General features: G+C 37.5%; 1 protein-coding gene across 2 annotated transcripts in view; it reads right to left on the reverse strand.

The window, feature by feature from the left end:
• The window catches only part of TTC27 (tetratricopeptide repeat domain 27), a 107,145-nt gene that overhangs the window by 46,487 nt on the left and 41,112 nt on the right, over nucleotides 1-19,546 (reverse strand). For both annotated transcript variants that reach the window (XM_021392469.1, XM_021392470.1), the window contains one exon: nucleotides 8,182-8,295. In XM_021392469.1, coding sequence (XP_021248144.1) covers nucleotides 8,182-8,295 — 114 coding nt within the window. The remainder of the gene's footprint in view (nucleotides 1-8,181; nucleotides 8,296-19,546) is intronic.

Below are 19,546 nucleotides of genomic sequence, written 5' to 3' on the forward strand. Positions count from 1 at the left end.
AGAAAATGTCTATTTTCATACATCCTTCTTGCCTACCTTTCATATTCCTTGCAATTTTCTTGTTCGCAGTATAGCATAATAATCTTTTTCTCATTCTGCAATCGAAAATGCCAATACATCTAGCTGATGCTAGCTTTGGTCTATGTCCTTACGTGGTCGGGAACAAGATAGGTGGTTGTAGTTACTCTCCAAAAGAAATCCTCATTCAAGGGTCCTCTTTTCCTACCAGATGACTTGATGTTTTTTGTCACAGCTCTATACAGTAGCACACATCTTCCCTAAAACCTTTCACAATAGACACGTTTTGTGGAACAAAGGATATGGAGACTCACCCATGACAAACAAAATTTTGAACTGCATAAGATGCAAGTCCCATAGTTGTAGCTAGTTAGATAGTTTTGATACTGCCAGTGTTGAAACAGCAGCTAGATAAAACATAGCACAAGGTGCGAGACCTGCAGAGGAACTGCATACACTTCAAAACAGTAAGCCTGCATGAAGTTCCAAGCTGCTGTGGTTACGCTGCATTTTGTTACCAAATCAGCTTGCTCTGGGGAATGAACAATCGCTGAAAAAATGATCTAAGAACTTCTTCCATTAGCTTCACTTTCTATTTTTCTCAAAAGAGGAAAATAAACAAAGGGATGAAGAAAGAAACAGAGGAGAAGCAATCACTTCGAAGTTAGAGTTTTATTACAATACAGCAGGAATAAAAAATTTCCTTAGCAGAGAAGAGAATCTGTTTTGTAGTACCTAGTATATGCATTACACAATGTGACTCCAGAAGTTTACCAGTATTGAGCTATTTCAGATCATGTTTTGCTAGCTCAACTTGGGACACATACCTTCAGTTTTGCAAGGGTATTAGAGGCAACAGCTGTAAACTTTCTTCTATTCAAAGTTAGCAACAGGTGGCAATAGTGTGTCCTCCATGCCTTGGTGGCTACATGTGGAACTTAATTATTTTAATTGCTTAATCCTGTTGAAACTCAGCTTGTTAACTTCTTCTAGTGCAAAGCTTAGGCAGAAAAATGTGACTGCTATGTCCTACAATCTGTCAATATTAGTATTTTTCTTCTCAAATTGCTGTCATCATTTGGGCAATACAAAAAGCATAGTTTTACTCTTCAATATAGCTCACGGACTGTTCTATCTGACATTATTGCTCCTAATACCATGATTTCAGTCACCAGGACAATATGTGAAGATGCTGTAAAGGGCAAAAGGTAAACACTTTCAGAGCTACCATTCAGTGGGAAACTTTTCAAAAAATGGGAAGCTTAAAATTTTTGGCTGCTTTTTAGAAAGTGTACAACACAACAGTGGAACAGTTCAAGATTGAACATAATTCTTAAATGAGCAAAAAGACTTGTATTTCAAAGTAATAGCTGAGAAAAATATGAAGAAACTTCAGCACAGAAAGAATGGTTATATTCTTTTCCCCACACTAGCAAATACCACTGATCCACACTGGCAAATACAACAGTACAGTAGAAAATTTCTAGCCAGAAATCAATACCTTGAAAATTATGCTATTTAATATTCTCTCTTATGCCAGTGCTACAAAAACAAAAACTTCAGTTATTCCTGAATAACTCTTGGCAGACTGGATACGATTTTTGTTGCTGTTGTTGTTTTTCCAGTAGAAACCATAATTGCATAGTGGAAGAAAAACAGAGGGTATCAAGCATCACTTCACTAATTATTCTGAAGTGTGTTAATGTGCTCAGTGTATCCCCAGAACCACTTGTGCCATGCAACATCTTCAATCTGTCAAATCTGTCATCTGCTTAAGCAAAATAAAATATGTTTTGAAAATGTGTGCCTTGAAATCGAAATCACCAAGAGGTCAGTCTCAAATGCAATTGCTTTCTTAAGTAATAACACTTATTGCTAGGGTTCTGGAGACTTTCTGATCTTGTCTGGAGCCCATTAAGGGAAGGTTTTACAAGGCACCTGGCTTTTCTCTCTCCTCTTTTTAAAAACTTTTGGAAATGTTTTCTGTTAATAAATACAATTCGAAAGAGCTGAAAACTACTGGGATATCCGTGAGGGATCTCTACAGGACAGAAGAGAAAGTGTCTCTTCCACTTATTACTCTCCTAAAGAAAATGAGTTAAATCTCTCTCAGTTCACCAGTGTATTTCTCAAATTCCATGAACTTTCTGTATAAATTACAACTTCACATAAATATACTGGCTAAATTTATCATTCATTTTTCTCCTTTTTCCCCCCTTCTCCCATTCAAAAGACAACTAAAAGCAATCATTAAAATCTCATATAAGAGAGTACAAGACAGAGTTTGAAGAGGAGGAACTCCTAGTAGAGTGACCTAGTAGTTTAACTGAAGAGACAAGTGTTGTCATTCCCTCAGTCACACTCCGAAGTCTCTCCATACTCCTCCAACCTTGGTTTTGAGATGTTTGAAGAAAAGGATACAGAGGCAGGAAAAATCTGAGCCTCAAATCTCTCTAGATTAGATACCCAGTGGGAGGAAGACTACTCCCCTCACTTTTTTGAACTTTTCCCTTAAAATGCTGAGTTTATTCAATGTCAGACAACACCCAAATAAAGCCAAGCATGGGGAGCAAGTTGGCAAGGAAGGGACAGTTTTGTTTTGAAAATATATTTCTATCATAAAATCACACAACTTTCTTGCATAACTATTTTAAGACCATCAGTGTGAAAGTAATGAAACGGCAAAGTTCTTCCATTTAGGCAGGTTAAACCTCACAGAGCACGTAGTGCCAGTACTAGATCTATGCTGGCCTTTCTTTCTATAAAGGTACACTAAACTCTTTTCAGATTTGAATGAATTGAACACCAACTACAACACGTTTCTGGTAAGAACAATTTAAACCAAAGAAGTCATGATTTCCTCTTTTGATACACACAGAAAAACATTAGTTGCTGGAGAAAATGACACTCTGAAGTATTATTTAAGTGAAAATTACAGAGCAGTTGACACACAATTCCCAACCACATACATCTGTGTATGACTAAGGATATAAAACAAGCTCTCATGTGACCTTTCAATCTTAGACAAAATGATTGGCCTATAATATTGCTAGTCTGCTCCCTGCTCTCCTGAAGTCTTATTAAAAACACTCTTTTCAAGACACATTTCTCTCCCACTAACAGGCAAATTCCTTTGCTGCCAAGAAAAGCAAGAGAACCGTATGAAATACCACCGACATCATATTGCACGTTGGGAAAACCAAGCCATTGGCTTACAGGCATGTTATTGCCAGGTGCAGCCAGCAGTAGAAAATACAATCAGAAAAGGGGCATGTAACAAGCTGACAAAAGCTCCAGGCATCTAGGTAGCCTGTGTAACCACACAGATTAAGCTGCAGGAAGCAGCGGTAACAAGTCACTGTGGGATAGGCTTTAGTAGGCTACTGGTATACCAGGCACATGGCAGTTGAACCTCTTCCACTGCCTGAGTAACAACGCTCTCACTTGCACACCCACCACCTGTCTGCATTCAGCACAGCATTTGAATTCATTTTGCTTTGTCACTGTTTATGATTTTTGGTTATTGGTATTCCACATCATAACATCATGTAGTGCACTGGGAGTTAAAAAAGTTAATGCTCCAGTTCTGCGGATCGTCGATAGAAGAGAAGAAGAACTACATACCCCAGAGGACTTTGTGTTGTTCTGTTTCCGTTTTCCGCTCAGACGGAAAGATAAAACTGTTTGCAAATCACGAGACGCTTCTTTTTTTTCAACCTTCCAGCTCGTCTCTCCTCTGGGTGCTCCTAGCTGTATCGTCTCAGCTTACCTAGAGTAAGGCCTTTGGTCTTCGGACACTCTCTCTCATTTTATTTATTAGCCTCAATTCCAATTATATTTTATTATATTGTGTTATCTTGTATTCCAGTATCTTATTTAGTAAATTAGTTTGTTTCTCCTCAGATCATTGCCGCTGTTTTGTGCCCATCTCCCTACCCTTTTCCCTTTACCGGGGCGTGGGTCCCCCAGCCCCATTAGTCACAAAACCGAGCCGAACCAGCCCGTAAACCATTGACATACTTCATTCTTAAAAATATTTAAAAATTCACTGAGATGATATTTGAAATAAGAGTGCTCTTCCAAGACACTACAGTGGGATATTTTCCTTTACGTGCTCTAACCTTCTTTATTTCTTTTTAAAATTATCCTTCCTTTTTCTTTTTTTCATAGCTCCTAGACCACTCAAAACTCCCTTTTTCTCCCCCATTCTGTTCCTTGAGATCTGGCTGCACTTTCAGCACTAATTTGTGGTTTAACAGCTTATTCCAATCCATTTTCCATTATTAATAGTTTCTGAGTTACTTCCTTACAACAGAAGGTAGCTTAAGATCCCAATACTGATGCAGATGATGCAGAAATGGCAGAGTTCTACTTACGTGGAGAGCTATTTGTCAAAACCTAACGGTTTTTCCTCCTGCTTTCTCTCCCTACTCTTCTTTCCTCTCTTTCCATCTTAGTACTTAACCTTACCCCCATCTATACCCATACGGTGAAAAAGAAACACACACAAAAAAACCAGAAAAAAGAAACAACCATCCTTTTTTTAAAATAAAAAATAAAAACCATGCTGCATCCAGACACATTTTACTTGGTAGCACCCTTGATCCAGACTTCAATATACACCATATTGGTCATGATTAAATATTCTAGTGGAACATAAAAGTACTCTGTTTAGCTCTTGAACACTGTTTCCTTTTCCTAGAAAAATGGCTGAAAAAAGTACTGCCTTAAAAAACTTTTAACCTTATTTTTGTGGGCCCAAGCCTCACTCAGGCAAACAATTGGACAGAGATGGCCAGCATCATCCAGAAAATGTTAAGAAAAGAAATCTGTTCTCCTCGCTTCCAGTTAGCTACTAGCTGACGTACTTTCCTGAGTACTCAGAATGATTATCTGAAAATCTGTGGTGGTTCCAAAGTCTATATTATCTGTAGTTCAGATTTTTAAAGGAATTTTAAAAATTTTCAAAACTATCATTCCAATTCTCTTCGAAGATTTCCAGTTAGAATAGGTATGTAAAATCATTTCATAATACCTTTTTAACAAAGTAGGGATAAACCTAATACTTGGAGCACAGCAGCTACACTCAACCAACATACCCGCCTTTCAAAAATACCTACAATTATTTTGAAGTAATTAAAATAAGTTAGACAAACATAGCCAGGCCTATGAAACATGTAGTCCAAAAAAAAAAAAAGATATTAATTCATTAGAAGGATGCGTAAATCCAGCACAAACAAAAGCTGAAGTAGATACATAGGGGAGGAGGGTAAGGATGGGAATGGAGAAGGAAAGGAGAATTATGGTAGAAGAGGCCAAGAGGACAGTCCCAGCATCAATAAGACAGAGAATATAATGGTCCACGCACACTTTGCACAACTCTGAAGTTACTTAGAGGATTCTGTTTACCACTTCTTATTGAAGATGTCTTAAAACAATTCTAATAATTACTTGAATAGATACTTCAAACAATGGGGGAAATGCCAACCTCATGAAGTTCAACAAGGCAAGTGCAAGGTCCTGCACCTGGGTCAGGGCAATATCAAGCGTAGATATGCAAAGAATGGCTTGAGAGCAGCCCTGAGGAGAATCAATTTCAGCTGATGAAAGACTCAACGTGAGCTGGCAATGTGTGCTTGCAGCCCAGAAGGCCAACCGTATCCAGGGTTGCATCAAGAGAAGTATGATCAGCAGGTTGAGGGAGGCGATTCTGCCCCTCTACTCTATTCTCATGAGACCCCACCTGGAGTACTGTGTCCTGTCCTGGAGCCCCCAAAACAAGGACATGGAGCTGTTGAAGCAGTCCAGAGGAGGGCCATGAAGATGATCAGAGGGTTGGAGCAGCTCCCCTGTGAGGACAGGCTGAGAGAACTGTGGCTCTTCAGCCTGGAGAAGAGAAGGCTCCGGGGGGACTTTATAGCGACCTGCCAATACCTGAAAGGGACCTACAGGAAAGCTGGGGAGGGACTTTTTGTAAGGACATGCAGCAACAGGACAAGGGGAAATAGTTTTAAACTGGAAGAAGGTAGATTTAGACTAGATATTAGGAATAAATTCTTTACTGTGAGGGTGGTGAGACACTGGAACAGGTTGCCCAGAGAGGCTGTGGATGCCCCCTCCCCGGAGGTGTTCCAAGCCAGGCTGGATGGGGCTTGGAGTAACCTGGTCTAATGGGAGGTGTCCCTGCCTCTAGCACGGGGGTAGGAACTAGATGATCTTAAGGACCCCTTCCAACCCAAATAATTTTATGATTCTATGATGATTCCATGAAATCAAACCATATGAATATACACTTGTCTTAATCTTCCAGACTGCCCTTTCTATTGTGCACAGTTTTCAGCATCAAATTTTTTTTACACCCATCTAAACTAATACACATGAAACTCTAAAAAGGTAACATTTGTATGAAAATCCTGTGGTTTTAAAATACATTTTCTACTGATAAATAGCTACAGAACTAGCAAGCTCCTCAGGTATTATTTAGGCATATTTATAAAAATGATGTATCAAAAAACTTTGCATTATGAATGGAGAATTCATTCAATGAGAGAATTCAATGGAAAGTTTATCAAGCATTCAGTCTATATTTTCTGATTCCTTAAAAATCTTTGAACTGTTAGAAACTATGATATTAAAAAATTCTAATCTTATGGAACTCAAGAATGGAAACCTTAAATGGAAAGTTATTCAAGGTATTTGATTAATTTAGCACAGATCAATCCTTATACAACTTTAACTATTTTTGGAAATTGAGCTAAACAGCTTGATACTGTATCAACTCAACACAAATATGTCATGATATTTCAAATATCTAGAAAACTCCGTGAAATAAATTGAAAACATTAAGATAAAATATGATAATATTTTAAATCATATATTCAGTGTTTATAGTGAGGTTGCCTTCCAGAATGTCACAGTGCACGCTAACCAAATCTTTGCATTACAGTGGTTACAAGAACAATGAATACAGATAAATGAACTTAAAACGATAAGCCCTTCAGAGATTTGCATCATGAGACTGTCAAACTATACAGCATAACAGCTTCCAGTACTCAGGTTTATCAAGCTAGACAAAAATGTTGGAAAGGCTCCAACTGCTTTACGGATTAGGGCATCGAGAATCTTGAGATCATTTCCCAAATGCCACCAGATGCTACATCTTCTCCCAGACTTGGAATCCTGGCTTCCTTGACATCTCCTACTGACCCTAGGAAATTCCACTACAGCAACTCTATGACCTCCCTCAGCAGAAGAAAAATGCAGCAGCACATCCAAGCTGCACTTCTTCTAATACTCGTGCATTAATAATGATTTGAAATGAAACATCAGCTTTTCAGGATTTAATTGCATCGCACCATAATCATTAATTTTGTACATTCCTGGCCGCTTTAGTCAGCAGGATTGTTGCCTGACAGATGCATAGTAATGCCTGCTGTTCATGTGACAACAAGACTAAACAGGATAAAGATGACAGATGGCTAACAAAATTCTGTCATATGAAGAAAAAAATCTTTATAAACCCTACACAGTTCTCCTTCGAAAAAATTTGTCTTAAATAAATCCTACTAGCTGATAAATTTCAGATAGATTTTTTTTATTGTTCTTATTTTAATTGAAAACTGATCTTATCTACGTTTGGAGCAAGATTACTTAATCACTACCTCAAACTTCCAATGCAAATACTAATCACCGAGTACCACATCAAAACAGTAAATAAGAAGTGCTGTTTTATTCACAAATGTATTTTCCTGTTCTCAACACCAGTGGCCATTTGCAAGTTTCAGTTTTTTCTACAGATGATTTATTTCAGTAAAAAAAATTTAAATAGCAGCAACAGCTTTACATTCATGAATTCTCACACGAAAAAGCTCCTCAGATATCAGATGAATCAGAAACTAGAGGTAAGAAAATAGATTATAATTTCAATCTCCCAAAACTTTAGCGTTTTGGACAGAAAATAACCATTCATTAGTTTATACATACGTGATTTTGTCCGAGGACTAGCAGAAACGCATCTAATCGAGACATAATTAGAAATTTTGACTCACTACAGTTTAGAGAGGAAGTGTAGAAGCTGCTAACTCCTGCCTGTCTCCATTCTACACATGAAGAACCCATATTCATAACTCAGACATCCAGGTCACGTCAAGGCAGAAGCCTTACCTGTGTCTGCTTCATTGCTCGTTCCATTCTTCGAGTGCTTCCTTTCTCAAGCTTGGTTCGAAGAAGTAAGGCTGAAGTTTGAATGGCCCAGAACTTTGGCTGAGAGAGCAAACACTGCAGAAAAAAACCAGCAGTTTAAATGATACGGTAGTTGATTTTAAAAGACACTCAAAAAAGTCAAGTTTTTAACAGCATTCTCAAGCGTTAATTCTGTTTCCTATTCTGAAAGTCTAATATATGGTTGCAGTATTTATTTGATAAATTCAAGGCTGTAAGGAATACGTTTATCTATTTTCAATAGAAAAGAAGGCCATCAAATCAATTTTCTCCTGCTCCAACACTCTGTGCACAGGTATCCATATGGTGCATACTGAAGAAAAGTATGGATTAAATTAAAGTGGCTACTCACAATGAAAGAAATATAAATAACTTAATACTGAGAAGTCAGGCTCAGTCTTCTCCACAGTTCACTATTGGAAAGTTAGAGACAGCACTGAGTCCTCTCCTTAGCCTTTCCTGTCTCAAAGTTGAGCAAAACCATTCTCTCAGACTCTCCTCGTACTTCAGGTACTCCAACATTTGCATCAACAGCATCTCTATGTTAAATTAGCTGAACTTGCTAGGAATCTCAGGATTATTAATAAAGTTCCATAACTTGAGAATAACAGTGAGCATTTGATGTGTGATACACGTACACGGTCTAGATAAAAAGCTTTGCTAAAGATATGGGAAGTTATATCTTTGAATGCCCTGCCTTGATGCCAAGAACTTGATGCCAACTCCAATGACCAATTTTTAGGAAAACTCAAGAAGAGTTATGTAGCCAATATAACTTGATATTCCTCAAAAATGTACAGATAGCGTGAATTCTTCCCAGAATAGTTTCAAACTATAACTTCTGTTAGGTATTTACTTTGAAAAGGGAGACAGCAGGGAAACTTCCTTGCTAACTTTACTGACACTACAAATATGATCCAGCTTCTCTGAAAAAAGAAGTTTGTCTATAGATATTCGTAGGCTGGAGAAAGAGCCCCAGTGGTTTTATTCTTTCCTTTCAAAGATCTCCTAAAACACTGAAAAATACGCTTGTTTGCTTGAAATGTCTCACAAATTTCTGTCATATTGTAATTTTTTTCTTTTCCCCAGTGTTTTCACAGGAAAGGAAGCAGAAAGAGACAAGCTAAAACAAATTCTCTCCAAGCAAAACTACAATGGGAATAATGAAAGCAGTATGAAGGCATGTACCACCAGAAACTTTAACATCAACTGATCCTTCCTCTTCTGACCAACAAGGCCTGAACAAATTGTTTCATGACTTCTAGTTAGCATTATGGTAAAAAAACAAAACAAAACAAAACCACCAAAGGCTTCCATTTCATTCTAACTGTGTTGAGGACCTGAAAGTACAAGGGGAATGTAATTACGGTGTTCTTTACTAGACAAAATTTTAAGTGCCCTTTTAGAAATTATGACCAATAAATCTGTTGACTGATCCAAATCCCTCCTATCTTATCCACGGAAGTCCAAACCTATATTTTGTTTGGTCTTGAGTCAAATCCTCCACCGCAGGAAGCAAGCAAGGCATTCCTCACATAGGACCCAGGTTTCTGAACTTACTCTTCAATGGCTCATTACAGGTGGCTGCTAAAAAAACCTTAAGGGGTTGTTTGGCCAAACACTTGAACAATGCTTATTTTAGCTTAAAAAAATGGCTACTTTCATGAGAAAGCTTAACCTTTCTCCAATTTTCTCCACTACTATTACTGTGTTTTTCACTTAAAGGAAAGTTTTTCTCTGCTAAATGGTGGTTAGATCTGAAGCCGGCAGTGTGCCCCGTCAGCCCCAAGGGCCAACCGCACCCTGGGGTGCACCAGCCCAGCACTGCCACTGGGTGAGGGAAGGGTTGTCCCACTCTTGCTCTGCACGGCCTCACCTCCAGCAGGAGGAGGCTGAGGAGAGGCCTCATGGCGGCCTACAGTTTCCTGTATCACTGCCCAGCCAGATATTTAAGCCAACATTCTCTATATGATGTGTGTATAAAATCCACAGAGAGAGAGAGAAGTAGTAAAAGAGAAATTAGGTGGATTAGAGGTATAGGTAATTATGTTCAACTCCTCTACAAGAGTTAGGATAGTCCTATTCCAAGTAAGGATCCTGGGTTGTAAAAGGTATTCATAAAAGGAAATGCAAGGTATTCCTGCTGTACAATTATGAATGACAGAAATTCTCTGACAATTTTATTGACATAAAAAAAACAACACTGCAACTGCCTATGACAATGAGAAACAGGCCTATTTTTCAGTTTAAAAAAGCTTGTAATTAAATCCACACTGAGTTTAGTCTTATGTCAGAACTCAAATGCTCACGTTTTCACTGCATAAGATTTAAAACAGCACAGGCACAAAAAAATATACATGTAAAGGATACAAAGTATTTACATTTAAGGACTTACAAAGAATAATTTCAGAACCTGTACCATTAATAAGTTTTAATTTTCCATCCAAAGACTCCACATTTTCTACACCATAAATGATCTCTTGTCAAAGCTTTATATTTCCACTTAAATCTAAACCTAGGCTTTATACTTTTTAAACATGTGAAGAGAATAACAAACTCAAGATTATGCAAGTTTTGTCAACAAATTGAGGTTTATTGTCTTGTGTCAAAGACAGATAAGAAAATAAATAAAATAATTAAAAACATACTACTGAGAATATTCTCAAGAAGATTTGTTCTTATTTTAGGGAAAGAACAATGAAATAAAGAAAAGCAAAAGCAGGAAAAATACATGGAGTGAGAAAAAAGGAAAGAGATTTTCCACACTGAGTGGAAAGTTTTCACATGGAAAAATTCATTATTCCAATTCTTCTCCACATTTTTTTCTACGAAAAAGAACACTTTTACCTTCCTCCCCCATCAATTCAGTGTGTAGAAAGAACATGCTACCAAAATATTATATAAAACAGAATATTTCATTCCATATATCATTCTTATGTGATAAGTGAATGAAACAATACAAACCTCAAAATCTTATTAACAAAGTAGTTAGCAGTCTATTATTGTATAATAACCTCTCTAAACATACTGATTACTGTGTAAGAACAAAACAGCAAGTAGTATCTGAATTGTGAGGCAGGTGATTATTACAAATGACACTCAGATCAAACTCAGTTACAACAGTTTTGCAAAACCTGGGCTAACTCTCAGGTACCATTATTCAGCCTCATCCTTACTCAGAGTTTAATCCAGGTATGATGCACTCCCTGATAACTCCTATAGCCTTCTGTTAAAGAAAGTATGGCTGTGTAAATTGCAGTATCTATACAAAACTCAGAGCAAGCTAGCAAGAATCTTCAAGGATGCTTGTGCCGCTAGTATGTCATATATACTCATAGAAACAAATGTACACAAGTACTAGTTGAAAAGTTAAAATGTTTGGTTTTAAGGAAACCTAAAACAGAGAAAGCTGCTTGAAACTGAAAACCAAGAATGTAATGTATTTAAGGTGAAATAGAAAAGTAAACCCAAAAACCCTGGGAAAGAGGGAACACACCAAGGAACGTTAGTCCCCCCACAATACTGTGAGATCTGCAGTTGACAAACCAAACAAAAATGGCCTTAAGGGCAGACAACTGCATTAGTCAGTTGTAACATATAGAAGATTCAAGTTCTTCAGAGCAATGCTTCTGCACGACTCTCTCTGCTATTTACAAACATAGGATTTCCTATAGGAATTCATCCTGACATTCAAGTCAGGAACAGGCTACATGGGCTTATTAGAGATGTTAGACAAGAAGCTGGAACAACTGAAGTTGATTACTTTGTAACAGCAGTTCTAAACAATTTGAATAATTTGATTTTTTTCTAATTATTACAAATCTACACTTTAAGTAAGCCCATTCTACTATCATTGTAACTTGTTCACTGATAAAACACTGATAAACACCAATAAAAAAATCAGTAGCTTAGCAAACTATTACGGTTGCTATGACAAAGCTGTTATTTGAAAATGGGACTTTTAAACTCCAAGCACTTTTAATAGCAACCAGTTGTGGAATTCCCAGGAGTCTGCACACCAGACCATTGCTGAACCAAAGGCATTCTGCTTAGTGCTCAGATTGTCAGGACGCACTGCAGTGACTTACTTAACGGCATAGGCATGAGGCACACTGAGGATTACCCTGTTTCTTTGTCCTGTCATCCCCTCCAAAGAAATGGCCTTTAGTTTAGATTCACTCAGGTATTTGCTATGATATTTAAAATTACAAGCAAAACAGAAAACACTAGGATGGATTTAGGAAAAAAAAAAGAAATCTCTAATTTCTTTCATTACCTATTTCAGTTACCATACTTCATGAGCTTTGTTGTTTGCCTTCCCTAGAAGCCATACGTAGTTAGTTTCCAAATTACTTACATGGATTAATTAATATTTATTATCAATAATTCATCTTGTTTCATATACTCAAGGATATTGTTACATCATAATTTTCAAGAATTAATCTGGACAATTAACATGGAAACATTAATTCTGGTATAGAACTAAAGGCAAGACAACTTCAAACTCATTTTTATGATTTCCTGAAAGAAAATAGTGTGGCACAATGGAGTATTGGTGGGAAGGTTCAGCCTCTACACCTATACCACCAACATCCACCTCTGATGTTGTGGGCCAACATAATAAAATAGGAGGCATTACTTTTGGAGCAGCCCCCATGTATAATACTTGAGCTTCTATGACATGTATTAGCAAAAGATTTTTCTATCTTCCTCTACTAGGTCTTTTATTGATTTTACTGAGTTACATCAAAACAGCATGTTACAGAGTCAATCATACGATCACTTTTGATTTTTTTTTTAAGGTCTCTTCAAATTATCATGTTGTTTTGAATGTTATCTTCTTTTTACATAAATTGTGTTTGATGTCAGCTGGGTAAATTACAGAGACAGGCAGAAATCCCAAAAGTATTAAAGTGACAGAGAAGAAGATTTACTTTCCTGCACTGGCCAAGACATCAACATATGCCCAGTGCCATTTTCCAGCATTACTTGAATATTCCATATATATTCCAGTTGGTTTAGACCACACATCCAGTGTGTTTTTTCCAAAGTCTAAAGCTCAAGCGCATGACAAGGGTTTATTTTAGTCTATAAAACTAATCCTGGGACTGCACAACTAAAATAGCTTTTCACCAAAACAGGTGTTAGCTGATCGTGAGCAGAGCTGGGCTTACAGCTCTTAGCTGCAGCCATCAGAAATACCTTTCGATGTTAAAAAGTCAAGACCAAGGCCAAAACACCATCAGCGATCCATACCAAAGGACTGGTTTAATTAGAATGTTATTTTTAACATTTGCTTTGTCTAGTCTTGTCTGGTAGCCTCCACGCTAAAGTTGTAACATAACGTCATTGTAAATACAGAGTACCTTTTGTTCAATTTGACTGACTCTGGAATTTATCATATCTGGAGGTAGACAGAATAAATACATTATAGGAATTACTCAGTAGCTGGCATAATCAACTCAAGTCAAGAGACTAGCACAATTTTCTTTCTCATATTTCTGAAACATTCCAATACCCTAGATGAGGCTAACATAATTTCACTCTAACTGGTCAATGATTTTTTTTTTTTTTACCCCCTTATAACACTGTTCTGCAGTAAATCAGTATTGATAGCATCTACCCAATGGAATCCTTACATTCCACCCTTCCCATTACTCTAAATATATTTCTCCTTGATGACACTACTTTTAAGCAGTAACTTCACTCCTTCTGATACCTACCTCGTAAAGAACAGCTATTCTCCTCCCCTCCCTCTGCCCCTTAACTGATGGGAGGTCAGCTTGCGAACTCTGCTGGTTTTCGTGCTGTTTCTGTAGTATATAAATTCAGGCAGGAAAGCCTTGAATTTAGCTCTACTTAGTCTTATACATAGGTTTTGGTAATAGGAGGATTCTTTTAGAAGACCATTTCGAACAAGCATCAACCTTAGGAGCACCCTGAGAAAGCCTCTTACTATGCACAGGCTTTATAAAAAAGACTAAGTTCCTAGCTTAAACATCTACGTTAGAAGTCCAGTTAGGGTGCTTAATGCCAATGAATCCTCTAGATAGGTCCTAAATAATTTTTTCTACCAGTCTCAGATGTCATTTGGTTGCCTTGAGCTTGTTATGTGGCTGCAGACCCCTCTGGAATGACTGTTTCATCTGAGTGGTGAAGAAGAATGTGCTCTGAAGAAAGACTTCCTGCAGATTTCAGAGTGGGGGGGAAAAAAAAACACACCAAAAGCCCACCACACCTCAGGCATATCTCGCACTGTGCTATAGTTTTTAGCATGTGTTTACAGACACTGAAACATCAGTTTCAGTATTATGCAAGTATTAGATTTAAGTGAATATGAATCACTAACCCTACTAATGAATTGAACTGTCTCTTTAAAAAGAGCAAGCAACCCAATTGTGTACAATCCTTCATTGTGTTAGTAAAACAATCATATTCCTGTAGATGTCACTTCAAAAGTCAGCCAAAGAAAGCCAAGAAAATTGGCTATGAAGGGACTACGCACTGCTGTACACGTACTGAACATATTGGAAAGGGATACTGAAAACAGTCATGCGTTAATTTTTTTCTTCAATATAAATGCATCTGCTACTTGCAGCAAACACTAGCAGCTCAACTCTGTAAAAACACTGCAAAGACTATCATTTGTTAACTACTCAAAATACTGTTACTAATTAATCAGAAATATCAAGAAACTTCAGCACTTCACCTATTTCTCGTACACACTCTTAAAAGGAAGTATTACCAAAGCAAAACACCACTGCTTCTTCCCAGCTACAAAATGAGGTTATTTCTTTTCTTTTGTTAAGTCAATACTTGAATTTTGCATACTCAGTTGACAAAATGACAAAAAGTCCTCATAGGAAAAAAGAATGCTTTCCCAAAAAAGAATATCTCAATGTTCCCAGCTTTTTGTTCATCTTGTTTTTGTCCTGGAAAAGGCAACACAAGAAACACTCAAGTAAAATAAGGCTGCCTTACCTGGTCTTGGTTCTTGCAAGAATCATTAGGAAAATAACCAGCTTCCCTTTCCATTCTGCATGGATGTCTCATTTAGAACCTGAAGTCATCCCTGGGCTAGCTGTCTGCTGCAATGAATTTTAATTTTGAACAAAAAACAACATATGAAAAGTCTATATCCTCTGCTTTTCCTACTAGATACAAATTCTGTTCTGTAAAATGCTGTATCTTTCTTTTTCCCTCTTGCTTCCATATAAACTTATTCAAATGCCGGAAGAATAACAAAGTGACATTCCTCTCCTCCCAAGTACACTTTTCAGTAGTGTTCAAGGAAATGGTTAAGCGCTTGCTAGAATGATGTTTACATCCAAAACTTAGTCCATATCTGTTTCTTCTTCCTGCTAGAGTCTCTACATCTTCTGAATACACATCAAGAATTTCCTGAGCTTTCTCATAAGCTGGATGTTTCTATGATTTTTCTTGGAAAATCTTCTGTCTCACTTCATAACCTGGAGACTCAGAAACATGCAAATACTGTCTCTATTGAGAAAATGAAATTGAGAGTCATTTGATGTGGACGTAGAACGTGATACATTTAGTCAGAAGTAGAAGAAATACAAGGCTGAGATGAATGCCATTCTATCTAGCTGTGAAGGTAATTAATAACAGAACTCATCTGATAAGGCAGGAGGCAGAAGGGATTCATGCTACGTCTCTGCAGATAAAACTCAGATGGAGGCCTGGTACATTACAGACTACACAGAAGAAAATGTCAAAGCAAAAGAGCATTATAGAAACATTCTCTTGCAAGGAATGCTTCATATGTTCCACAGAAACAGTTGCATGAAAGAAGTACAAGGATTTACACTTAGTGAAGAATTTTCAATGGAAACAATATAAGACTCAAAGTTTTGTCTGAATTTAAATGTAACAAACACAGAAAAGCAAACTCAGATTAGCTTGTGCGGATTAAAAACAAAAACTCGGGAGATACCTGAAGAGCTATAACATGCCTCTTTAATCCTGTGTAACACAGTCCATCATTTAACTTGTATGCATGCAGGTAGTAACATTCAGAGTAGTTTACGGAAGGAACAAAAATCACTATTTTAAGTAATTTTAGATATTTGAAAGATCAAATCAAATTGGGTTCTGCTAGAACAATGTTTTAGTGCTTTCTAGTAACACTCCAATGCTATTATCTGAAGTCTACTTACACATCCAAACTGCAAGATCTATCCCGGGGACAAGAATTGTTTTAGTTTTCTTCTCCATTAATAGGTATCAGTGGGCTGATATTTATCAAGTCACAAAGAGCTTAACACTCTGCAATGATATCATGTGGTTTCAATATTCTAACCTCTTGCAAAAATTTTAAGGTAATATTTTTACACTTGCTTAAGCTGTTTTTAGGTTTGCGTTTTGGTTCTTTTCACTTTGAGACACATATTCAAGTTCAACAGTAAGTTTTCCTCGGAGGTTCTCAATTAATTTTATTTAAGAAACGGAAGAAACTAGAGCAGAAAAGGAAATGTCATGAAGAAAGAAGATACTATTTTATTTAGTGGAATCTGCTTGCAAAAACTAGTGGAGGGTAAGCCACATAAGATGTGGCTCCTATTTTCACTTCGAATGAAGTCCAGCCATTTTACTGACACTTGCAGTATTGCGCCAAACCTATCACTTACGCTGAAAATAACTTCAGCCAGATTTGACTGTAGTAGCATTGTCTTTTTCAGGTCTGTGGTTTGGACCTACTCCCAAAATAGCGTAAGTACAGACTTCCACACCACATCATAGTACTGCATTTATTTCCTAAGGCCAAATCTCAACAGCAATAAATCAGGTTTCTGGATTCAAATGGCTAGACCTTTAACTCTTTGGTACTAGTGATAAGGGTTTCCTTATAATTTAAACAACAGTGAATTTCTCTTACCTATTCAGCCTCGGGATTTTTCTAGTCTATGCCACATTTTTAAACACCACGCGCTCTTTTGACAATATCTTGGAAAACAGAAAAGCATTAAAAAATTGCTCTCTGCACAGGTAGTAGAAAAGTGAATTTGTCTTAAGAATGGCTGGACATGTTTCAAAGACAGCTTCAGGACTACATGCCATTACATACGTTATGTGGACTCAGATTCTGTTTAATCTCAATAAACAAAGCAAATGACTGAAAAAATGAGTGGAAGATCAACAGTCGCTGTCAGTGAAGAATATTTTCTAACATGTTCCATTTGGATTGGCAGTGAGGGAAAAGAAACATGCTACCCTTAAAAAAGGTATTCCCTTGGACACTGGCACAGCTGGATCTTAATTCCCCAGTGCTACTTGCTCCACCAAACTCCCAATCTTGCCCCAATTCTGACAGTGAACAGTGACAGAAACAGAAGTTTATTTATCCTCTGCTGATCAAAATTTATTCCTTAGAGAGCGTCAGTTATAAATTTTCATTCTTACATTTCCAGCATTGCTGCCTTTGTCTACAGACTGGAATCATGATCTGTCAATGCTTTCAACTCTTTAATCCTGTATTCTTAATTCTGTTTTAAATACTTAAGAAGTTAGTCCTACTTCAGCAAAATACAGATGAGAGCGTACATTAAGGTTCCTGTTTCTTTTTTTCTTGCTGCTATGCCCATTCGAGCTGTTCAGGGGAAAATCAAAGTCTGCAGCACTCTGGACCACCAGAAAATCCCTCGGGCCTGACAGAACCTACATCCTCCTTATGCAACTGCCCAGAGTAGAGGGATTTGTCTGCTCTCCCCCCACCTACTCACATTCACAAGCTCCCCACTCTTTTTTCCATTCCCTGTCAATCATAATTCCTGTTTAATAGGTGTGTAAGAGCTGGAAGAGTACTGCTTTATAAGCTACTGCTATTTATTATACCATACATACTCAAACTTTTACCTTTATTTTTGCAATGATAACTTCAGGACAGTATTCATTTGCTACAATTATCCTTAAAATACTTACTGAGCATCTTTTGCTGGATGGGAAGGTGAGGGTGGCAAAAGTACTAATTCTCAGATAGATCTCAGATAGTTCAATCATAAAAATGATACAATGCAAGGGAGCCTTAGAAGGTCTTCAGATCCCTCAGTAAAAGGCACACAATTATCGTCTTGTAAAGAACCAACTAAAATGTTTCCATAATTTCAAAACTTTCTAATTAGCCAATGGCACAGCAGGAATACTTTGACAGTTGCATACAGCTTTTACATTCCAAAAATGTCATTTGTGAAATCACCCTATAATGATATTAACTAGTCAAAATCAGCTGTTACTTATTTGCTCCTGGGACATGGACAGACAAGAAAACTTAGTAAGAATGACTTGTTTAATCAGTGATTTATAGTAAGCCTGACACTGACTTCACTATTAAGCTATATCAGAAGAATATACAAAGTTTATATAAACACACACACACATATATAAGATCAGTTTGGAAAAACAGCTTTATGTAGAGGAACAGTGAGGCACAGCAGAGGAAAATCCACATGCTGCCAGACAGAATTCTACAGAGAGTGTGCCGTATCTGGTTCTCCCGTTTTGAGTGCCAGTATCCACCACAGGAATTTTGTCTACAACAGTCTCTGTAATTCACGGGTCTATGTATTGCAATACTTGGTGTTCACAAATAAGCATAATGCTGAATGCAAGAGGCATGCCTCAATTACTGCTTGGTGGGTTACATGGCTATAGTTGGAGTCTGGAAGTGACAATTTCTGTGGGTGTTCTAGGGCAGCCTCAGCAGTTTCCCAGAAAAGAGAATGTTAACAAGTCTCCGTATCCATTAAAAATATTTGGGTTCTGATTCCTTCCAGTTCCTGACTTCACCGCTAGAAGTGTTCTGTCTCATTAAAGAACTACTGTTCCCATTACGTGCAGCAGGATCAAGCTGCTGGAGGTCATCAGCAGTCTGGCATTAAATTTTATGCGCAAAAGTTGGGTTTCCAGAAGAAAAACAAAGTTGCAGCCACCTTCCTTTCAGAGTCTGAAGACAAAATGACCCTGAAAATAGACCGACTCCTTAAGCAGCACACAAAAACCAGGAAGGAAAGAAGTAGGGACATGTGAGAAAGAAAGGAATTCGGAATGATGAGAGCTAAAGAGAAGGTCAGATAAACAAATGGGAGGTGAGAGCTGACAAAGCTCAACTGAGGGAACATGGCCTGTTGAAGAAAGAACAGCTAAAGAAAGTGGGAAGCTGCCACTGGCAAACATTAATACTGGAAAAAATGAGCGAGACTGCTTGGAAGCATGAAAGAAAAACCTGTCTTAGTGTGCAAAAGTGAGTAACGTTCCCAAATCTGACAAGGTTATGCAGAGAGACACTGTACTC

Source organism: Numida meleagris, chromosome 3 (assembly GCF_002078875.1).
Source record: "Numida meleagris isolate 19003 breed g44 Domestic line chromosome 3, NumMel1.0, whole genome shotgun sequence".
Taxonomy (NCBI): domain Eukaryota; kingdom Metazoa; phylum Chordata; class Aves; order Galliformes; family Numididae; genus Numida; species Numida meleagris.